The 21,116-nt window shown below is 41.4% G+C and overlaps 1 protein-coding gene across 22 annotated transcripts in view; it reads left to right on the top strand.

Moving 5' to 3' along the window:
* The window catches only part of PLEKHA5 (pleckstrin homology domain containing A5), a 175,671-nt gene that overhangs the window by 74,174 nt on the left and 80,381 nt on the right, over nucleotides 1-21,116 (top strand). The window contains exon 1 of one of the 22 annotated variants that reach the window (XM_033161884.1): nucleotides 8,013-8,188. The exons of the other annotated variants lie outside the window; for them this stretch is intronic. Coding sequence (XP_033017775.1) covers nucleotides 8,169-8,188 — 20 coding nt within the window. The 5' untranslated portion in view covers nucleotides 8,013-8,168. Of the gene's footprint in view, nucleotides 1-8,012; nucleotides 8,189-21,116 lie in introns of those variants that run through there. 22 annotated transcript variants of the gene reach the window in all.

The raw sequence follows: 21,116 nt of genomic DNA, 5'->3' as shown, positions 1-21,116 counted from the left end.
AGTGGCTTTTGATACCATTAACCATGGTATTATTTTGGATAATATCAAGGAAGTTGAAGTAGTGGTTCTTCAGTGATTCTGCTCCTACCTTCAGTGCCGTTTCCAGAAAGTAGTTATGGGAGGCAACAACATGGGAGTTGCTGGATCCTGTGAAGACAGAGGTCTTAATGTTTTATAAGTCCAAGAGGTAGGAAGACAGCCTATTTTGGATGGGGTTTCACTGCCTTGGAAGGAGAAGGTTTTTGTACCTTGAGATTACTCATGGATCCAGCATTGTCAGTTGAGGCACAGGTGGCTTCAGTGGCTAGGAGTGTCTGTTTCCAGGTGTGGTTGGAAAGAGCAGTACTGTATAGATGTGAGCCATATTGGAGCCTTGCATACATGAGCAAAAGAGCAAAGAGCCTTGTGTCCCTCTTCAAAAACTGAAAAAGGAGAGCTTCATGCATGCTTCTGATTTTCTTTCATTTGTGAAAGCAGGGGATACTCTGGTACCACTTTGTTCACCTCCATCACAGAGAGAAGCTATTCAGAATATTAAGCAAAGAGATTAAAACACACTTGACAGTTTGTTTGGCAGAACCAAAAAAATTATACATCACTTTGATAAGCCAGCTGGGAAGACTGCTAGTGGTGATGGAGAGGGAGCTGGAGTCTCTAATGGTATTCTAATTCTTGAACATGACTGTTTTTAAGAAGTAATATTCTTATTTCTCTTCAAATGTCAGCATGTGTTGTTACGATTAGGAAAAAAATTATCTTCAGCATTGAGAAGAAATGCCTGTGTTCTTCCCAGTTGAACTGAAACATTTACTGAAATCGACAGATTGCAGATAGAGGCTAGTCCATTTAGAAGATAAGCTTCTTCTGCTACCAGCTATTACTTTGTCCTTTTAGTGGGTATCTGTGCTGTAAATCTAAATAAGCTTATATTGCGGCTCCACTGAATTAAATCAGAAGGTCCACCATAGATCGAGTCCAAGAATCGCGGCATGGATCGCCAGTGCGTGTGCTCTTTCCCTCCCTCTTCCTCACACGGCGGCGGTGCCGGTGCCTCCCCCCTCCCCCTCTGCCTTCTCCCCGCCCTGCCTAGAGGAGGAAGGGGGTTGGGCTTTGTTGGTGCCAGCCCCTCTCCAGAGCCCTTTCGCAAGCTGCTCATCTTCCCTCTGCCACCGCCATCCCCTGCCGCTCGCAAGACACAGGAGCTGCGGTTGAATGGCCTGCATTTAAAGCAGCCCCTCTCCAGAGCCCTTTTGCACACCGCTCATCGCCCCTCGTTCATTTCTCCCCCCTTTAAAATATAGTCTGCCCCCCAGAAGGTCTGAGGGACAGTGCACCGGCCCCCTGCAGAAAAAGTTTGAGGACCGCTGGTCTACAGTATAAAGCTCTGTTGCACAAAAGAGAAATACAAATCATAAATGTATCCATCTTTATCAGTATCACGTAAAATGTTACAGTATCATATCACAAACCTATTAACTACAGATTGCAATAAATGAAACTCAAGGAATCCCTGGGTGAAAGAGGTCCTCAGCAGAATAAAATAAAGCTGCTGTGAAAGCACAGAAACAAGTGCTAAGAGTGTGAGATCAATACTTAGAAGCAACCCATTAAATATTTTTACACAAATTATGTTTTATTCTGCTGAGGGCCTCCAGGTGTTCACAGAATTCAGCACAGTACATACCACATTATTCCTGAAATTCCCTTTTGTGATTGTCCTGTGTGTCTCTTCATTCCAGTCCCCAGTTTAGTGGTTGAAACCCCATTTCATACATTCATCCTGGTATGGCCTTGTAATGGTGTGGTGATGGAGTGGCATAAGCCTCTCTTCTCTATTCACTTAGTCTCTAGGGTGAACCGAAGCCCTCTGTCTAAGTATATGCAAGTACATTCTTCTCCCCTCAGTAAAAAGCGAGGAAGCAAAAAGAGTGGGGAAATCTGTAAGTAAAAAAACAAAACAAAAAAACAGGTCAAAACTGACTGTCATCCCCACTCCATTAGGAGAACTTTTTGCACGGTTTGGCTGAGAATGTCAAAAAAATGCTCTTCATCAATCCTTCACTCACTCTTCGAGTTGCCAGTTGACAAGGACTTTTCCCTTCAGAGCTGGTACTGACGTTTGCGTTACTTGGCACCTGCTCCTTTGCTGTTTTTGTCTGTTACTTAATATTGTGCCTCTGTGATGGATTGGAACTAGAGTGAGGAGAAAGTGCGGGAGAGAAAGGACAGGACGTTTTCCCTATGCTTTTATGTTGAAAGGAAAATTTGATTCAAGGTTCTGTAGAGAGCTTTGGGAGTAGGTTGCTTCTATGGCAAACCTTTGTTGAATTTTCAAAATGCTTTGAGGGGCATCACATTCCATATTTTACCTGTAGCTTTAAATAGCCCCAGGACATGTTATCCTTTAAATTTTATTTTTGGTTTTCCAGAATGCATTTCCCCTTACTTCAGTAACAATTCCTAACGGAGTCGCATTCTTGGGTATTAAAGAGCTGATGATAGCCTCAAAGTTGGCCAAGTCCTACTTGGCAGTACACAGTATTTGTGTAGGAAAGAACAGTTTTTATTAGGAATACAGTGGTACCTTGGGTTACAAACACCTCAGGTTACAAACACCTCGGGTTACAGGTTCTGCTAACCCGGAAGTAGTACCTTGGGTTAAGAACTTTGCCCCAGGATGAGAACAGAAATTGCATGGCAGCGGCAGCAGCAGGAGGCCCCATTAGCTAAAGTGGTACCTCAGGTTAAGAACGGTTTCAGGTTAAGAACGGACCTCTGGAACGAATTAAGTTTGTAACCAGAGGTACCACTATAACTTGGGGAGGGGGAACACACACAAATGTATCTGCTGGTTCCAAGCATGAGGCATGTGATAGGCCATCTCGCAGAAAAGTTAATTTTAAGATTCTATGTGAATTCTGTCTTGTTTTAATTGATGGGAGTTGTATTACAACCAAGTGGATGGGTTTGTTTTTTCTTCAAGCTGCTTATTATGTCCCACCAAATCCACATCTGATGCAATGAAATTATCTTGAAGCTTATTTCTGCTGTCTACAACTTGAGCAATATTTTTACCGTAACACTAACTTTTCCCCCAGCACATTATAAGCACACCAGCTGCCATCTTCTTTATACTTCCACCACAAGTGTTCCTTCCAACTCAACAATTCTATGATTCTAAGAATGTTACAAATCTCTTTGGTGTTTCTACATTGGTGTACAAGAACTTTATTTCTATTCACATTTTACTCCTCTTGCAGTGTGTTTTGAAGTAATCATATAATATGCCTAAATTTACTTCTCAAAATTTTCTGACAATTCTACAAAATTGTTCCAGCCAAGTTTAATTCATGGGACTTCATTTTCCTTCAGAAGAAAAATACACCTGCATGTGATTAGTTCCATTGACATAGTGGGCTGATTGTTGGAGGAAAGCATGTATGATCAAACCTTGCTTTTTCAAGATTCTCGGAATAATTTTTTTGTTCTGTAATCACTTCTAAGGACTGTAACTGTCTAATAACAAAATACATTAATTGGATTGCATTATTTCCTGAAAGCTGGCAATACCGGTAGATGAAATATTTTCACCACAAGAGGGAGCAGAAGATGTTAATGGTTCTGAAAAAGGGTCTCCCCCCCCCCATCCACATCCAAGCCTTTAGGGTGTGTGGAACTACAAGTAGTGAATGTTTTGCTATTGCTGGCATAGCTGTTGTTGGTATTATTGTTTAAAAACCAAATCTCCTATGCTGGCCTCTCCTATGCTGATTTAGGTGGGATTAGCTCTGCTCATTGGCTCAAGGCAGGAACTTGTTGCTTCCTTAGGTGCTCCTGGAAGTGACTTCAGTTTCAACTTCCTGCCTCTAGCTCCAAGCAGTGCTGGAGATACTCTCTGCATTCCTTGCTTAAGACTTCTGGTTGCTTGTAACAATCTTCTTTCTTCCTCTATACCAGGGGTAGGCAACCTAAGGCCTGTGGGCCAGATGCGGCCCAATTGCCTTCTCAATCCAGCCCATAGACGGTCCGGGAGTCAGTGTGTTTTTACATGAGTAGAATGTGTGCTTTTATTTAAAATGCATCTCTGGGTTATTTGTGGGGCATAGGAATTTGTTCATTTTCCGCCACCCCAAATATAGTTGGGCCCACCACATGGTCTGAGGGACAGTGTGGGCTGGCCCACGGCTGAAAAAGGTTGCTGACCCCTGCTCTATACTGACTTTCATGGCTACTCATGTGATTTCATGTAATCTTAAAGTGGCTAGATTTTCCCTTCCCTTCCCTTTCTCCTGGAAGCCCCGTTGCAGAGGGCTCTTGCAGGACTTCAGCCACCTTTTAATGTTACGACTGGCCTCACTGTTGTTTCCTAACCTCTTTTCCTTTCATGAAGTGTGCATTTGAGGGTTTTCTTCCCCCACCCTCTTTTGCTCACCACAGATTACCAGTGAATTTTAGGTCTCTTTGCCTGCAAGGGCAGCCTTTACAGCTTTGAGGTGGGTTTAAAAAAAAAGGGGGGGGGACCTTAAATCTTCCCTAATGTTTTTTTTCTTTCAAGGAAACGCTTGTGGAAACTGGTGTGAAAAATAGCAAATGTGTGAGAGGTGCCCTGTGTTAAGATACCAAATTTCAGACAACTAGGTCCTAGGGGTTTTGTGCCAAGCCCCTTTAAATTGATTTGAGGGAGGAGCAGACTTAAAGGGATGCTCTATTCTCCTGTAGTTGTGTTTGTGGGTACAGATTCTGTGACATTAGGTAGGTGTCCCTAACTGGTACTGCAAAAGGCAAACTGTGTTGATTTGAAGAGCAAGCACTGGAAATGTTGATCTGGTGGAGCCATACTTACCTAACTCCCAAATCCTTTTGAGTTGCCTAGCCAAGCTGCTTCAGTGATGGAGGGAGCTTGAGAGTGAGAGGAGGATTTCTTGCTCTCCTTTGCATGCCTCTTCCCTTCCTTCCTGACTTCTCTGACTCCACCTCTTCCTAAAGGAGGAGGGACTGGTGCTGCCTGCACAGGTACATGATGAGGCTGCCCCCCACCTCCAGGCTCAGCTGCTTCCTGCAAAGTTGGCAGATGGCATAGCTGGGCTGTTCTGCCAACTGAAAGTGATCTCAGCCTATGCTCTGCTGGTTGCTCTCACTAATAATACCGCCAGCCTTAGGAGGAGGGGGAACCTACAGCTGCTGCATTTAATTATTACTGCTGCCTGCAGCAATGATGGTGTGTTTGGATTTGTTGAGGGGAGAACTCAAATAGCAAGTGCTGCTGCCAAGACACTTCCATTGCCTGAATTCTGCCCCAACTCCACATTCATGGATCATAATTAGACACACCATGTATTGTTTGCAATAGGGATGTACCTGTGTAGTAGTGTTGTTGATAAACAACAAAAATGTGTGTTGTGTTGCTATTTGCTGTTTACAACAGTTGAGTGCTTGTGCACACAATAATTGTTCTTTAGCCAGTAAGTGCCTGTGGCTGTTTCTTGCAAATGGTTCCCTGCCCTACTAACAAGTATTAGCAGAATCATCTCCATAGTGCTGAGTAAATTATCATCTGTCTGTTATTGCAAAAGTGTAAAGGTGTGCCTATTTAACATACAGTCACACCTCTTGTTGCTTTCCACTTTTCTTACGGACTTTCAACTTACAAACGTAGCAAATCTGGAAGTATTTACTTCCGGGTTTGCTGCATGCACAGAAGCGCTTGATTGCGCCAAGCACATGCACAGAAGAGGCACTCTAGTTGTGGACTTTTTGGGGTGCAAACGACACCCCAATACGGATTTAAGTCCGCAACTAGCGGTACCACTGTACATTGAAGCTCTAATATCACAGACTGTAATTTCTGCATCTCATTGCATTCAACTCCCACCTTATTCCCCCCCCCCTTTTTATAGCTGTCAAGTTTTCACTTCATGCATCTAATGAATATGGCTTGCATTTGAGTCCTCAAAAGCTTATGCCATAATAATTTTGTTATTATTTAAAGTGTCACAAGACAGTACTTGTATGTGAGCAGCAAGACACACTATGGCTTGGCTATAAATTAAATTAAAATAATTTGGGACAGACTAAGAGTTTTGTGTATAATACAATGCAGCTACCTAAGAACATATAATTTATAAATGAGCCTCTTACATATGTACCTTAAGTATGTTTGCAAACTCAATGAGAGATGTGAGCTTGCTTTTGCCAGGTAATCTCATGTATATTAGGTCTGATTTGAGACAAACTCTCATCTTCTCATCAACACAAAGAAGCCTTTCTCTTTTCTGATCATATTTTTCAGAGTTGAAAATCACTGTTCACAGCAAATTAGTTGTGGAGAACTGTAGAAGAATAGCCAATGCTGTTGAAGAGAGGTGTGGATGCTGTTTCTGGCTGTAGAAATATTTTGATACTGTACTGAAATGTTTAAATGTTTATTTGATTGTCCTTGAATCTTCCCACCACACTTGCCATCCACTCTTGACACAACTGTGTGAGAACCACAGTGCTAGTAAATCAAGTTGTGCTTTAATAAAGTTTGAGAAATGCTGCCCTGTCCTGATTCTGTGCTTTCTATCTTTTTGTTTTGTGGTGATGGATTTAAAGGACCAGTGCTGACATAATGTTCCTTGTCCCAAGCTAGTTTCAAATTCTGCTTAAGATCAAACACTGGTAGGCATTAGCCATGGCCAGTTGGCGGCAGCATTGTTTCTGAGTACCAGTTGCTGGAAACTGCATGAAGGGCAAGTAGTCTTGTGCTTGGGTCCTGCTTATGGGTTTCCCAAGGCATCTGGTTGGCCATGGTGGGAACAGGATGCTGGACTAGATGGGCCATTGGCCTCATCCAGTGGGGCTCTTCTTATGCTCAGGCTTGTGCCAATGTACTCCTTAGCTGGAAAAATTTGCACCAGACACAGGAGAGAGCATGTAATATTGCAGCTTGCCCATGATCCCTTAACTGGTAAAGAGGCTGATTGTGTTCTGCTCCAGTCCTGATTGAGGCTTTCATTATGTGAGGGTGTGTAAGTGTTTTTGTGTTCATGTTTATAGACAGCACAGTCTCATTTGTGCTTCTTGTTGCTTGCCATTTCTTTTGTTACAAAAGCTTTTCTTCCCCAGTGTGTTTCTGCCATTCCTTGAAAGTAACAAAATAGGCTTACAAAGGCTAGAACATGTTGATAAGAATGTATATTTCTTTCTTTGCACAATGGAAATTCTGTCTTCAAAACAGTAAAGCAGGGTGAACTGCCAGCAGTCGAGGAAATGAAGTTTTTCTTTTCTTTTGCAATAACATAAACACTTGGGACAAATGTTGTTTAGTCAAAGTTGCTTGACAAATATACTATTCTGTCCTCATAGGGGTGAGATGGTAGTTCATTCTTTATCCCTTTTAAATCTTGGTCACCTGTAAAAATTGTGATTATGCGTGCCTGTTCTTCATAAGCAAATTTTAAGAACAGACTATAAAAACAGATCTGTTGAAAGTATATTGGATGTAATCCATTAAAAACTGAGCCGATCAGAAGTGCTGATGTGAGAGCAATTATAGTATTGGAAGATTTACTAACTTGCTAAGTTCAGTGCTTAGCTTTTTGAGGAGGCAAGAAGCATTAAGAGATCAGGAATCAGTTTCTCTTTTTCCCCAAGCGAGCAAGGAATAGCATGTTTGTAAGGAGCAAGGCATAAGACCTGGATCACTCTGGGGTTGCTTTAATTCATGGATACCAAAACACCGCTTTCTCTAAGTGATTTTACAGCTAAAATCCAACCATATGAGGGTGAATAAAATAAACTAATCTGCTGTTTAGAATAGATGTTTCATGGGGTCTAAGCTAAATGTAATTGGGGCCTTTGCTGGGAAAAGGAAATGGGGAATGTTTGTCTTGGGTGAAAAGTGTGTGTGTGTGTGTGTGTGTGTGTGTGTTCATGTTCAGAATGCCTCTTGTTACACAACAGTGTTTTACTTGAGAGAACAGTGCTGATGATTCTGAGGTTCAGTAATTTTTCAGAAGCAGTGTGACATCACTCTTGTATCGGTTTTCTAGCTAGCAACTCTCAGAGCCAGGGTGCTTTTTCTTGGTGGCAGGGCTGTGCACAGCTCATTGGGGAGCAGCATCAAGACAAAAGGGTTGTGCCTCGTATTTTTCCAAGTGCTGTTTGCATTGAGGCTTTGGTGAAGAATGAATTTCTCTGAAGGCTGGTAAGTGATTGTGTATTTTCTTTTACAAGTGGAAAATTTATTTTTGTAAACTAAGCCACTTTTAAACATGCACAGTTAAAGTACATTTGCTTCACATTAGATTTGGAGAAAGAGCATGTGGGTTTGTTTGTTGTTGTGTTTTTTGTCTTGTTTTTTTTGTAAGCTTTACTCATCTAATTTCCATTATCATTAATTGTGCATAACAGGAAAGATTTTATTTTTTAAAAAAAACCAGCTGTGTGGTTAAAAATATTGCAAGCTGGAGAATAAATTTGCATGCTGCATGTAAAATAAATAAATAAAATTTTGAACTAGCTTAGACATAAACAAGTTTAGAAAACAAACTCGTCAGCTTCCTTTCTTTGTCCTGTTTGATAGGTAGAGGAAGATAAAAGTGATAGAACACTTAAAAGTTCCATAGAAATTATTAATGGGGACTTCAACATTTTCTGTAGATTGTCCAGTTCATGGCTGCTGTTCTGCATTGAAAAATTCAAATGGAAAAGGCAGGGAATTCTGTTTTGGCAATATGCATTGTGAAGCTGTTATTGGAATTGATTCTGTGAACATTACTTGAAAAGCAGGGCATATATTCCTCCATTTAAGTAGTGAAGAAAATGATATTTGTTCTAAGTGAAGGCATAGGATCAATACAACTGTGGAAGTTGGGGATGTTAAGACTCTTCAGAAGATCTTGCATCAGCCCCTATCCATCTAACTGAGGAGCTTGTGTCATTCATAACAGATGCTTGTTTATTTTTACAAGGTCCAGAGAGGCTTTGGTTTCTCTCCCTTACTTATTTTTAAAATTGTGCATGTGTTTAGAATCTCTTTCTAAAATTTTAAGCTTAGTTTTTGAGCTGGTGTTTTATCACTTGCCTGAAGCAAATAGCATAACAATCATTAATGTTAAATAACTTTTTTTTTACCTATCTGGAGGTCATGTTGCAAGAAAAATACTGCTCATGGAAATTGAATATGTGCTTCTGAATGAGAAATGCCCACACAATAGTCTGATTTGTGGGCATTAAAGATCAGAATTGCATGTATGAACTTGCGTTCCATTTATAAATTGCTCTCTTCCCTCCCTAGTATCACTGAAAAGATCAGAAACATTGCATTTTTTACTAGTGAGAAAAATATTTATGAGGGAAGCAGCTTTTAATTATAATCACCAGAGCAGTTGTTCATTCAAAATCCTACCATGTCAAATCTGGTTTTTGTGCAGATAAAGTTCTACAATTATTTATGAACATATAAATAGATATCACCTGTAGTGAATCCTTGAATTTATTACAATAAGGATGTTAGGACTTCATGGATATATATAATATTAAGCCTATCTAATCCAACTTTTCTGGGGTTCCTGTAGCGTAAAGCCCCTAATCTTGGCAAATGATAGATATCTATTTCTGGCAGGGGAGAAGCTGTGCCTGGAATTCAGATGGATTGATTTAGTCTATTTTTGTACCAAGCAGCTCTTTGCTTTCAAAGCTAGAATAGAGTCATTATTTTCTAAAAATGCTTTTATTTCATTTTGCAGTATGTAATAAACAAGAACTGTTACAAACATCTTGACTGGCTTTGTATTATTCACCAATAAGAGCATTCAGGCTATCATGAATGGAAGGAAAACACATTGTCACACCATACAGATTACATACAAGGTTATACTGTAATCAAGGAGATCTCTCCAAAGTCCACCATGAGACCTAAGTTGCTATTTGGTACAGTAACACTTTTTTTGTTTTTGTTTTTGGTACTGTAAACTCTGAGGATGCTATTCAACTACTGTATACCGAAGAGCAGACCCATCAGAATGAATGGACTTAAGTTAGCCATTTGAATGGGTCTGTTCAGACTAAGACATTTGTTATCCAGAGCACTTTATTTGGCTTCTTGGAATGCCTTGCTTCATGCTTAGTATTATACTTGAATATACGGATTGCTTTAGCCTAGTGCAGCGAACCTCCCTTTCACACTCCCCTCCCCTGTTACTAAGTTTATTTATTTTTATTTTTATTTTGCTCAGGTGCTCCGGGTCAGACTAATTAGCCACCCCACCTGTCCCTCGGAGGTCCGTCAATGAAGTTAACTCCCTGGTAGTTACAAAACGGGAGTATCTTAGTAACCGGAGTGTCTTTGTCCAGCTGCCGTGGCCGTTTATAATCCTTGCTCTGGGCTTCAGGGGTTAAACGCCTTATTGCCTACAGCCCCAGAGTCTCTCTCTCTAGATCCCTCACTGTAGCAGTCTGCTAAACCCTTTTAGCAACTCAGTGGCATACACAATGTTTCAGCCTGCTCGCTAGCCCCTCCTGAGTGAAACCCCTAAGACACAAACTAACACCCCGCAGGACAGTTTGGACTCTTCCCTGGGTTCACCTCTTCATGAGCAGTTTATAACCCGCTGGACCCAAAAATTGACGATGCCTGACTTATAGCAACAAAAGCTAGCCTTTATTTTTTTTAAGAGCATAACGGTTTCAGAGAATCAAAAGTTTAAACGTAGTTTCATAACAGTCTACAAGGTTTACTATTCAGTATAACATACTCAACCTTCGACCTAGCCTAACCTACCCACCACTATCCTGGTCTCTAACCCTCTCTCCCTCAGTCACCACTCACTCCCTCTTTCTCCCTCCTGACCAACTGCCGCTCCCTCCTTTTAAAGGGCAAAAAGTCCCGCCTCCTGCGAGCGAACTGCCACTCAAATAGACAGAATCTTAACTCTTCACATGCTGGGGTTTCTGACCATACCCTGCCTAAGGGCAGATCCGTTACACCTAGCCCAGTAAGGCTTCTAACGCAAACATTTTCCATAGGATGGTCTGGTCTTTGTGATGCTTAACTCCTATGGATGATGAATTGTTTCTGTAGAGACAAGTACAATTCTGTAGCAGCTTGGGAGCCATGGCTGTTGGTTTTGGAAAGGATATAAGTAGTTGGCTGGGGTCTAGAGCTCCCTTGTAAAGCACTTCCACTCATGTAAGATGGTTCCCCAAATTTCTGCCAGTTGCCCCCTCCAGTTACAGTCATTCACAACATACCCCATACTATTCTATACCACCTCAACCTTTAGGAACAGCTTTCTTGAGGGGAGGGCATGGTAGTGGAGAGGTAGAAGTCAGGATATCAAGGATGTAATTTTCAAACATCACTTGAATTCAAGCTGTGATAAAAAAAAACATTAAGCCAAGGATGTCCTTGTTTGTTCATTTAAGTATTACATGAATAGATCATTGTTGTTTTTAAGCAACAATGTAAGTAAATGAGCACATTTTTCCATTCCTAATTCAGTGGCATGCAGTATGTCTTGCTTAGGAACATAGGAAGCTGTCCTACATCAAGTCAGCCCCTTGGTCCATATCAATTAGTATTGTCCATACTGACTAGCAGCAGTATATTCAGAGCTATTTAACATTGGTATGTTTGAAATGGTCTATTTCATTCAATATAGCCAAGCATTCTCTAACTGGGTTCAAAAGTTTATTGTATTGAAGAATCTCTGGTATGTAAATGCAATTACCTAATATCCTTATATTCATAACAACTCTGTGAGGTAGATTAGGCTGAAAGTTGCAAAGTGACACCCTTCACCTTCATGGCCACCCAGGGATTTGAACCCAGGGACACCTATCCAAGATCAGCACTATGCACTACACCACATTGACTAACTGTAACATTCTTATTTTTTATTATACATGCAATAAAGGGATAACTGTCATCTGCATTGGGGGGGGGGGAATCTCTCTTAAATTGATCCCATCTGGAATGATGGACTGCATTGCTCCCTGTACTTTATTAAACATTTATGCCTCTGTCAAATCAGTGCAGTTGTATTTGCAATATCCTGGTGCAAATAATTTATCTTTATTGTGAGTGAACTATCCAAGTCCACTTGGGTAGCTACAGCTATCTGCCATTGTAACCTCAGAAGTAAGTTATGAGCCAGTAGTTGACCTACATGCTAGTAAGTAGCTTTGGTCCTTCCAGCATACAGTTCGCTCTTTCATAGCTCCCACTGGCAGAACAATGACAGTGGAGCTCATCAATCAACACCTGAAGATTATACTTACTCTAGCAATGCTAATAATGTAGGTGGCAGTGAAACACCTGAGCTATAAATGTTCATAGAGAGAAGTGTTGGCATGTCCTGAGCTACTTAATTCCAAAGGTTACACTGCCACAGACTTTATAATGAGTAGAATGACAGGTGGCTACTCAGAATTTAGTTTGAAGGACCGCAACGTGTTAAAACGGAAACTGAATTGTATGAATTACATAGATTTGAGAAACTACACATATGACTTAGCCCAAATCCATAAATTGTTTAAGCTTTGCCTAATAACTAGAGTTGAGCTGAAATAGTTTTTAGCTTTGTGCTTGCTTTTATTATTGTTGAACGCCCTCAGTGTTCCTGTGCACTTTTTATTACCCTCTAGAAATATTTGTCTTATTTTCATCCAAGATTTGGAGACTGGAAAGTGTGCACAACCCCAAAAGGGTTTTCTTTGCAGGGTAGGCTCCAGGGTGCTATGCTATTCCCCAGAGGACAGCCCAGAGAAGCTCAGGAGCCCTGGGATTAAAGGAGCTGTGTATTTTCTGAGTTTACTTAACCTGATTGGAGAGAACCAGCCCAGCTGAACTGAACTGAAGTTTTGGCAGTGTCCCTTACTTTTATACTCTGTGGGGTGGAGCTGTGGACCAGGCCTAAGAGCAGTGAAAACACTGGGAATTTGCGTGCAAAAATTGCTGACAAGCTTTCATGCCAAAGGAGGGGCACATCCAACCATGCACATACTCCTCTTTCCTTGAACTTGTAAAATGGTAACCAAAGTATGAGCAGAAATTATGGTGAACTATAGAAAATAATAGCTAATTAGAGGCTAAAATAGATCTTTTCCAACTAGTCAGGGAAATGTGGCCTAAACAAATAGTGAACCCTGAACAGATCTTAAGATCTGTCAGCGTTTATATACTGGTTAAAAGATGAGTTTACAATCTAGAATGTTTGCTGTGAATTGCCTTGTAGTACCCAAATACAACTTTATTGTGATGAGAATAAATCATGAGTGGTAATTACTATTGCTGCTAAAATATTTGATGCTCTGCAAGAGCTGATTTCAGTCATAAATTCCAAGAAAAGAAAAGAAAAACACATGCAGCCTACAATCTTAAAGGAGGAGAACGAGAATGAAGTTCACTCATTTTCTGAAGCTGTTTCAAATGTTCTGTGGGAGTGAGTGCTTGTGCATATATTAGTCTAGTGGCAAAGGAGAAGTGAGTAATGCAGCATATGGCAATATGCAATTAATTTGAGCAGTTACATGCAAATTACTAATTACTTGGTATTCAGTTAAAAAAGAAATTTAAGCAGAAAATAAGTCAACATTCAGTTAAGAGAGCCAGTGTGGTATAGTGGTTAAGAGCGGTAGACGTGTAATCTGGTGAACCAGGTTCACGTCTCCGCTCCTCCACATGCAGCTGCTGGGTGACCTTGGGCTAGTCACACTTCTCTGAAGTCTCTCAGCCCCACTCAGCTCACAGAGTGTTTGTTGTGGTGGAGGAAGGGAAAGGAGAATGTTAGCCGCTTTGAGACTCCTTAGGGTAGTGAAAAGTGGGATATCAAATCCAAACTCTTCTGCTTCTTAACAGATCAGTTTTCATTACACAGTGCATATAATCATTATTAGAGAAAGAATAGTGAAACATAGAAGACCAACAAGTTCTATATCACACCCATGCAATGTTTTAGGTGCATTTTTGGTAAAAGGATACTGCTGTGGACATTCCCCCTCCCCTAAATAATGACACTTTTTTGCCTATTCATTCCAAGTGTATACTCGTGTAAGTGGTGCTTCCATGTGCTCTGGCACTCATCACCGTCCTCCGTGTGCCGGTTGCAGTTTAGTCATTCTGGCCCCATGACCTGGAAAGCTGTCTGTGGATAAATGCCGGTTCCCTCGGCCTGAAGCAAGATGAGTGCCACATCCCATAGTCGCCTTTGACTGGACTTGACCATCCAGGGGTCCTTCACCCCCTTTTTTACTAGGCTTGTACCAAAGCACCTTGATTGGGAGGGAAAGGTGGGGAGGGTGACACTGATTCAAGGTGACTAAATTCACACCTGAAATCAGAGCTTTGTTTCTTTTTGTGGATGAAAAACCACAGTGCTCTGACAGTGCAGATCATTGCATTTTTTAGTGCTGATTCCACACACACACCCCTTGGCTGGTTCCAGCTTCTTAAAAGTCATCTCCCAGGAAAAATCTACACTGTTGCCTCAATGGTCCTTTGTGATGGTGGGATTTCCCCCCACCAGTCATTTCCAGGGGTGCAGTCTTCCATGCAAGACAACAAAGGCTGTGTGTGTCCTCATGATTAGTTTAAAAGGGGATTAAACAAATTCACAGAGGATAAGGCTATCAGTGGCTACTAGCCTTGATGGTTGTGTTCTGTTTTCACTGTTGGAAACAGTTTGCTTCTGAATACAGTGGTACCTCGGGTTACATACGCTTCAGGTTATATACTCCACTAACCCAGAAATAACGCTTCAGGTTAAGAACTTTGCTTCAGGATAAGAACAGAAATCATGCTCTGGCGGTGCAGCGGCAGCAGGGGGCCCCATTAGCTAAAGAGGTGCTTCAGGTTAAGAACAGTTTCAGGTTAAGAACAGACCTCCGGAACAAATTAAATACGTAACCAGAGATACCACTGTACCTGCCCCTCCTTGATAAGGGATCCGGGGGCTTGGTTCCTGTCTGAAGCCTGGGTGTGGGCTAGAGTAATGGCACGACCCCAACAGCGAACCGCGGGGTGCCCTGATTTCACATATGTTATTGGGCTCCCCATCTGGTGGTTTACCCTTAGTAGACTCCCTGCAGACAGGCAGGAGTCAAGATATAGCCTGGTTTCACCCAATCCCTAAGCCAAACCGCTGACATCTGTAACCAATAGAGTTGTGGCCTATTTTATCCCATTAACCTAAAATATTCGTGTTTGTGTGTTTATTATCTAAGGCAGGCATAGGCAACCTTCGGCTCTCCAGATGTTTTGGACTACAACTCCCATGATCCCTAGCTAACAGGACCAGTGGTCAGGGATGATGGGAATTGTAGTCCAAAACATCTGGAGAGCCGAAGGTTGCCTATGCCTGATCTAAGGGAACTGCGGGGCCGGGGTCTCGGCACACAACTAGTTACTGGAAACTGCAAGAGGAGAAAGTGCTGTTGTGCTCAGGTCTTGCTTGCAGGCTTTCCCATTGGCCACTGTGTGAGCCGGATGCTGGACTCAATGGGCCACTTGTCTGATCCAGAAGTACTCTTCACATATTTTTACTTTATATAAAATCAGGTGTGCATATTTACATAATTTATGCATGTCTCAGAGCTTTGATTTTGTTTTGTTTTGTTTAGTGCTGAGCATATGATGCACTCCTGCAAGATTGCTTACACAGCATATTCATAGGTTCAGTTGAAAATGTGAGAATCAGCTTTGAGGATTGATAACTTCCAGGAGTCCTTTTGGTTTGCATGCTATATTTCATACCCAAACCTCTAAACCGTGTTGCCCAGCATGGTGTCCTCCAGATATTCTGAGAAATAGCTCCCATCATCCCTAGCCAGAATAGCCAAACCTCTCATTCATGAATTTGTGATGGGTAGGGGAGAGATTGGAATAGCTGCAACATCAGCTTGCCCCTCTGGTCACACTCCTTGTGCATGCGTTGCAGCCCGTTTCATGAAGTCTACTTGGGCATCAAGTAAATGAATGATCTTGCCAAACAAATCGTTAATTTCATAGTTGCTCCCATTTCTCTAGAAAAAATGTAGTGCAAAAGGCATTTGCGCTACATTATTAGAGGTTTAGAATGATGCTTCTAAACATTTTATTTTATTATAAACTGATACATTTTACTTTTTATAGCAAGCAATTCATATGAAAGCTTGTTCAAGAAATACATTAATTAAAACTTGAAAATTAGATTTAAATTAGATTTAAATGAAACTTCTTTTATTGGTGATTTTGCAAGCTAGTAGAAATGTATTGCAATTATTCAGGCTTGGAATTTGGTTTAGAAGCTCAAATTCTATATCCCTTCTCTTTGTGTCCATATATTTTTGCAAAGTAATGAATTCTGTAATTGCTATCTTCAGTGCTGGTTCCTATTTTGGTAAATACATGGTATGCATTCTTATTATAAAATACTTGGAATGGCATGGTGCAGTTAAAGGTTTACAGATGTGGGGGGCCATGCATATGTGGAGTTGTGAAAACACAGAATGGTTAAACACTTGCTGCTAGCAGGAATACCAATCTCTCTGGGTTTCAATTTACTGTTGGACCCAGGTGGCGCTGTGGGTTAAACCACAGAGTCTAGGGCTTGCCGATCAGAAGGTTGGCAGTTCAAATCCCTGCTACGGGGTGAGCTCCCGTTGCTCGGTCCCAGCTCCTGCCCACCTAGCAGTTCGAAAGCACGTCAAAGTGCAAGTAGATAAATAGGGACCGCGCCGGCGGGAAGGTAAACGGCGTTTCCGTGCGCTGCTCTGGTTCGCCAGAAGCGGCTTTGTCATGCTGGCCACATGACCCGGAAGCTGTCTGCGGACAAACGCCGGCTCCATTGGCCTATAAAGCGAGATGAGCGCCGCAACCCCAGAGTCGGACACGACTGGACCTAATGGTCAGGGGTCCCTTTACCTTTACCTTACAGTATTTTGGCTAGGAATAAGAGGCTGATGTACTTCATATAAAGTCATCCAAAGTCTTAATAGTGCTCTGAACTAGCCCTAAAAACTAGATAGATGTAATTTTGAAGCAAACTTTTAAAGTAAGATTTGAAATACCTGAATGAATCTAAGTGATTCTGAACTTGTAGCAGCTAATTTCCCTTCTGGGTTATGTCTGCCATTTTCCTTCCTTCCTTCTTACTCTTTGTCCTCTTTTGGATCTTGTTGGCAGAGCAGTATGGGAGCTGGCTTTAAGGAATTTCCGCCCTCCCTTCCCAGGTGGGCGGTGTTTGCGGCACCAGGCGGGATCACCTGGCCGGGTTCCGCCCCCCCCCGGCTCAGGTCTGCCCTTGGCCTGCCTCCGGCCAGGATGGGACAAAAGGACAGGGGGCGGGGGCGGGGTCAAGGGCCAGGTAAAAGCGGCATAGCTACCCAGATTTCCCCCCTTTTCAGTTTCTCTCCCGCAGGTATTGCAGTTATTGGCTAATTAATTTCCCCACTCATGTATACTCTGTGAAATGACTGTAAAGAAAGATGTATTTTCATATTCAGTGGTACCTTGGTTTACGAACTTAATTCGTTCTGGAAGTCCGTCCTTAAACCAAAGGGTTCTTAAACCAAGGCATGCTTTCCCATAGCAGCGGGCGACACAATTTACAAATGGAACACACTCAACAGGAAGCAGAACATGTTTTGCTTCCAAGGCAAAGTTCACAAGCAAAAACACCTACTTCCAGGTTTGCAGCGTTCTTAATCCAAGTTGTTCATAAACTAAGCTGTTCTTAAACCAAGGTACCGCTGTAAATTGCTTTTTCTCTCACTCTTTGTAGGGTGATTCAAAATACAAATTAAGTAGTGGGACATGTTGCTTTCCATAAGCTAGTAGTGGAAAGGATTGATAATCTAAAATGTGCTAAATAATTTCTCAACATTACAAATGCTTACAGTAATTGTGTTAATTTTCTTTCCTGTCCTATCCTCAATGGTGCTTTGTTAGAGCTCTTTTAAATTCATTTTGTATGTTTTAGTTTATTAAGAGCCCAATCTCAGTAGGACGATAGATGTGAAAACCAATGCCTTCATTTCTGCCCAGACCACCAGGAACAACCTATTCATTTATTTATTTAGTAAAATTTATACAAATTGTATAATTGATTTTGTAAAAAAATCTCAAAACCATTGCAAATGCTTGAGAACTGCTACACAGAGAGAAAAGAAAAACCAGGCTACGTATGAATTGCATTTCCACTGAAGTAGTACATCTAAAAATTAATGTAATTCCTGTCTCATTAATGAATAAAACAGTACAACATTTTCACTTTGGCTGAGAAAATGTGACCTTCTGTGACTAACATATTGCTGCTGATGTAGAGTGGATGAGTCTGCACTAATGCTGGCAGATTTTCAAGTAATTAACAAACTGTTGAGTTTCTAGCAAACATTCCTCTATTAAAGAGATCCTGAGACACAGAATATACTGTTTTTCAGTTTGCTTCTTGTCTGAGCAAACAAGGGTGTAAGCCATCACACCTTCCCAAAGCAAGGATGAAAATACAGTAAGATGGAGAGTAAACTATGCTGAATTTTTTAATTTAACATTGTTGGCCGATCATGGTAAAGAGAATATTTTCAGAGACAGATGATGTTGATCTGCTTAGCCAGTGAAAGAAATACTGAAGATTGTTTTGTTTATGTTTTGAGACTGGGAAAGCTATATTCCAAAAGAGGTTGCAAGTGGATCCAAAAACAGTTGCACTCTTTATAACGTGAATTAGTTGACTTTAGATTCTATTATGTTATCCAGCTGTGTTCTTCTGTATGTGTGATAAAACAGACATAAGAAAAGGCTCACAAAAGATTTTTTCTTTAATGCCTCTCAGATTTCAAAAACATTTTTTTATTAAAAATGTCACTGTCCCAAGGAATGTATTTCTCAAATTTGCACTGTGCTGGTTGCAGTCCATAGGAAGATTACTAGGAACAAGGGTTGGGGTATGTGTTTGTTTAGTCGTGTTCAACTCCATTTATAGCAGGTAAATAAGTAGGGACGTGGGTGGCACTGTGGGTTAAACCACAGAGCCTAGGGATTGCCAATCAGAAGGTTGGTGGTTTGAATCCCTGCGATGGTGTGAGCTCCTGTTGCTCGGTTCCTGCTCCTGCCAACCTAACAGTTCGAAAGCATGTCAAAGTGCAAGTAGATAAATAGGTACCACTCCGGTGGGAAGGTAAACAGCGTGTCCATGCACTGCTCTGGTTCACCAGAAGCGGCTTAGTCATGACCCGGAAGCTGTACGCCACATGACCCGGAAGCTGTACGCCAGCTCCCTCCGCCAATAACGCGGGATGAGCACCGCAACCCCAGAGTCGTCCACGACTGGACCTAATGGTCAGGGGTCCCTTTATCTTAAGCAGTCCTGAGTGCATTTAGAACTGTAATGTCCCTTAAATATTCTGAAAAGAGTTGCCTTCATGAATCAAATTTAAGCACCCCCTCCTCCAGTTAAATAAGGCAGGAGATACCTTTGCTCCTTACTTCCCCAACTTGAACTGCTCAGTGTTATTGCTAGCCATTACTAAACAGCTGCTTCCTGCCACTTTCAATGTGGGTGAATTTCAGTGGGAAGTGAAGTGATTTGTGCAAGAGCCAGATGGTCTCTTACAAGCTTAAAACAATTATCCCTTGGCATCATCCAGAGAATGAGGCAAGGCCTGAAATTATTTGAGTTTGGGACAATGTAGAGCATGTGTCCACAAGCCAAACAAAGCTTCCATCTAAGAATATAAATTCAGTCTTGCCAATCACCATTACCCTCCAAAAGCAGAATTTAGAAACCCATCTAAGTAAGAACTAGTAATTCAGGTTCTCTGTTTGTAGCTGATTAAGATCTTGATTATTCACTGAAGCCAAATGGTACTTAACCTTTTGGAACAGCTGCAGTAATAGCAAAGGGTCAGCAGACAGTTTGGCTTATGTTTGCTTTTTACTGCTCTGCTGTGGTTCCAGGTATTCACATTGTGAAAGTCATTTTCTCATTAAAAAGCTATAATTAAGACTAAATTTTATAATGTGATTCATCCTGCTTATTTTCAAAGATGTTCAAGGAACTAAGAAAATGGTTGCCAAACTATGTACTTCCACAGTCCTTAAGGCTGGACAGCCTGCCTTATTTTCTTACATCTCAAGATGCCTTTGAGAGGTACCACACAATGTTCTGAGATACATTTTCAAAGCATCATTGGCATTGGAATATCTCCAGTCTTATTAATAGCTGACATGGATAAACCTACTTACCAATATATATATATATGTGCTGAACAGATCGTTATAAAAATGTAGCCCCCAATTTTTTTTTGTAAGATATGTGATTATGCACTTTAACACTAGCTATGAATGCTCAACAATGACTGAATGACTGATACATTAATGGATTACATTGTACTTCAAAGCAGGCACTTACATTAAAGCAGTAATTGTTGCAATGCCCTTTTATTATACAGTAGTTGTCATGTGTGCTGCATTCAGGTTCTGCTTTCAGGCTTCCCATACACATCTTATTGGCCACTGTTCATAAAATGCTGGATTAGATGGTTCTTTGGCCTGATTGAGCACAGCTTTTCTTTTTTCCTTACTGGCTGGCATGCATGAGTGTTCTTCCAGACCTTCTTCCCTAGCTTCCCATCAGTCTTAGCCAGCATGGCTAATTTTTAGAGTAGTCCAACAACATCTGAAGTGACACAGGTCCCCCAACCTGTAATGCTTAGTTGCATTGCAATAAGCCATAAGTCATATGTATGGAAATACCAGAGACAGACCACTTTATTGTAGGTAACTCTTTCTATTGTCATTTAAAGGAATCTCTGTAATACCTGTGCGGATCTATTCATCAAAATCCATTTTAAAAGTATTACTTTCATAGCCTCACAGTTGCAGAGATGCCAGTGAGAACTCACTTTAAAATACCCTGCTATGTACATAAAATGTCAGCAAACCTCTTGAGCAGTCTTTGCTGCAGTCTTAATCTGTATTCTATAGCGCTGAGGGCCTTCTGGCGGTTCCCTCACTGCGAGAAGCAAAGTTACAGGGAACCAGGCAGAGGGCCTTCTTGGTAGTGGCGCCCGCCCTGTGGAACACCCTCCCACCAGATGTCAAAGGAAAAAACAACTACCAGATTTTTAGAAGACATCTGAAGGCAGTCCTGTTT

This window comes from Lacerta agilis, chromosome 10 (assembly GCF_009819535.1).
Source record: "Lacerta agilis isolate rLacAgi1 chromosome 10, rLacAgi1.pri, whole genome shotgun sequence".
NCBI classification, from domain to species: domain Eukaryota; kingdom Metazoa; phylum Chordata; class Lepidosauria; order Squamata; family Lacertidae; genus Lacerta; species Lacerta agilis.
This window is presented reverse-complemented; position numbering and strand designations above follow the sequence as displayed.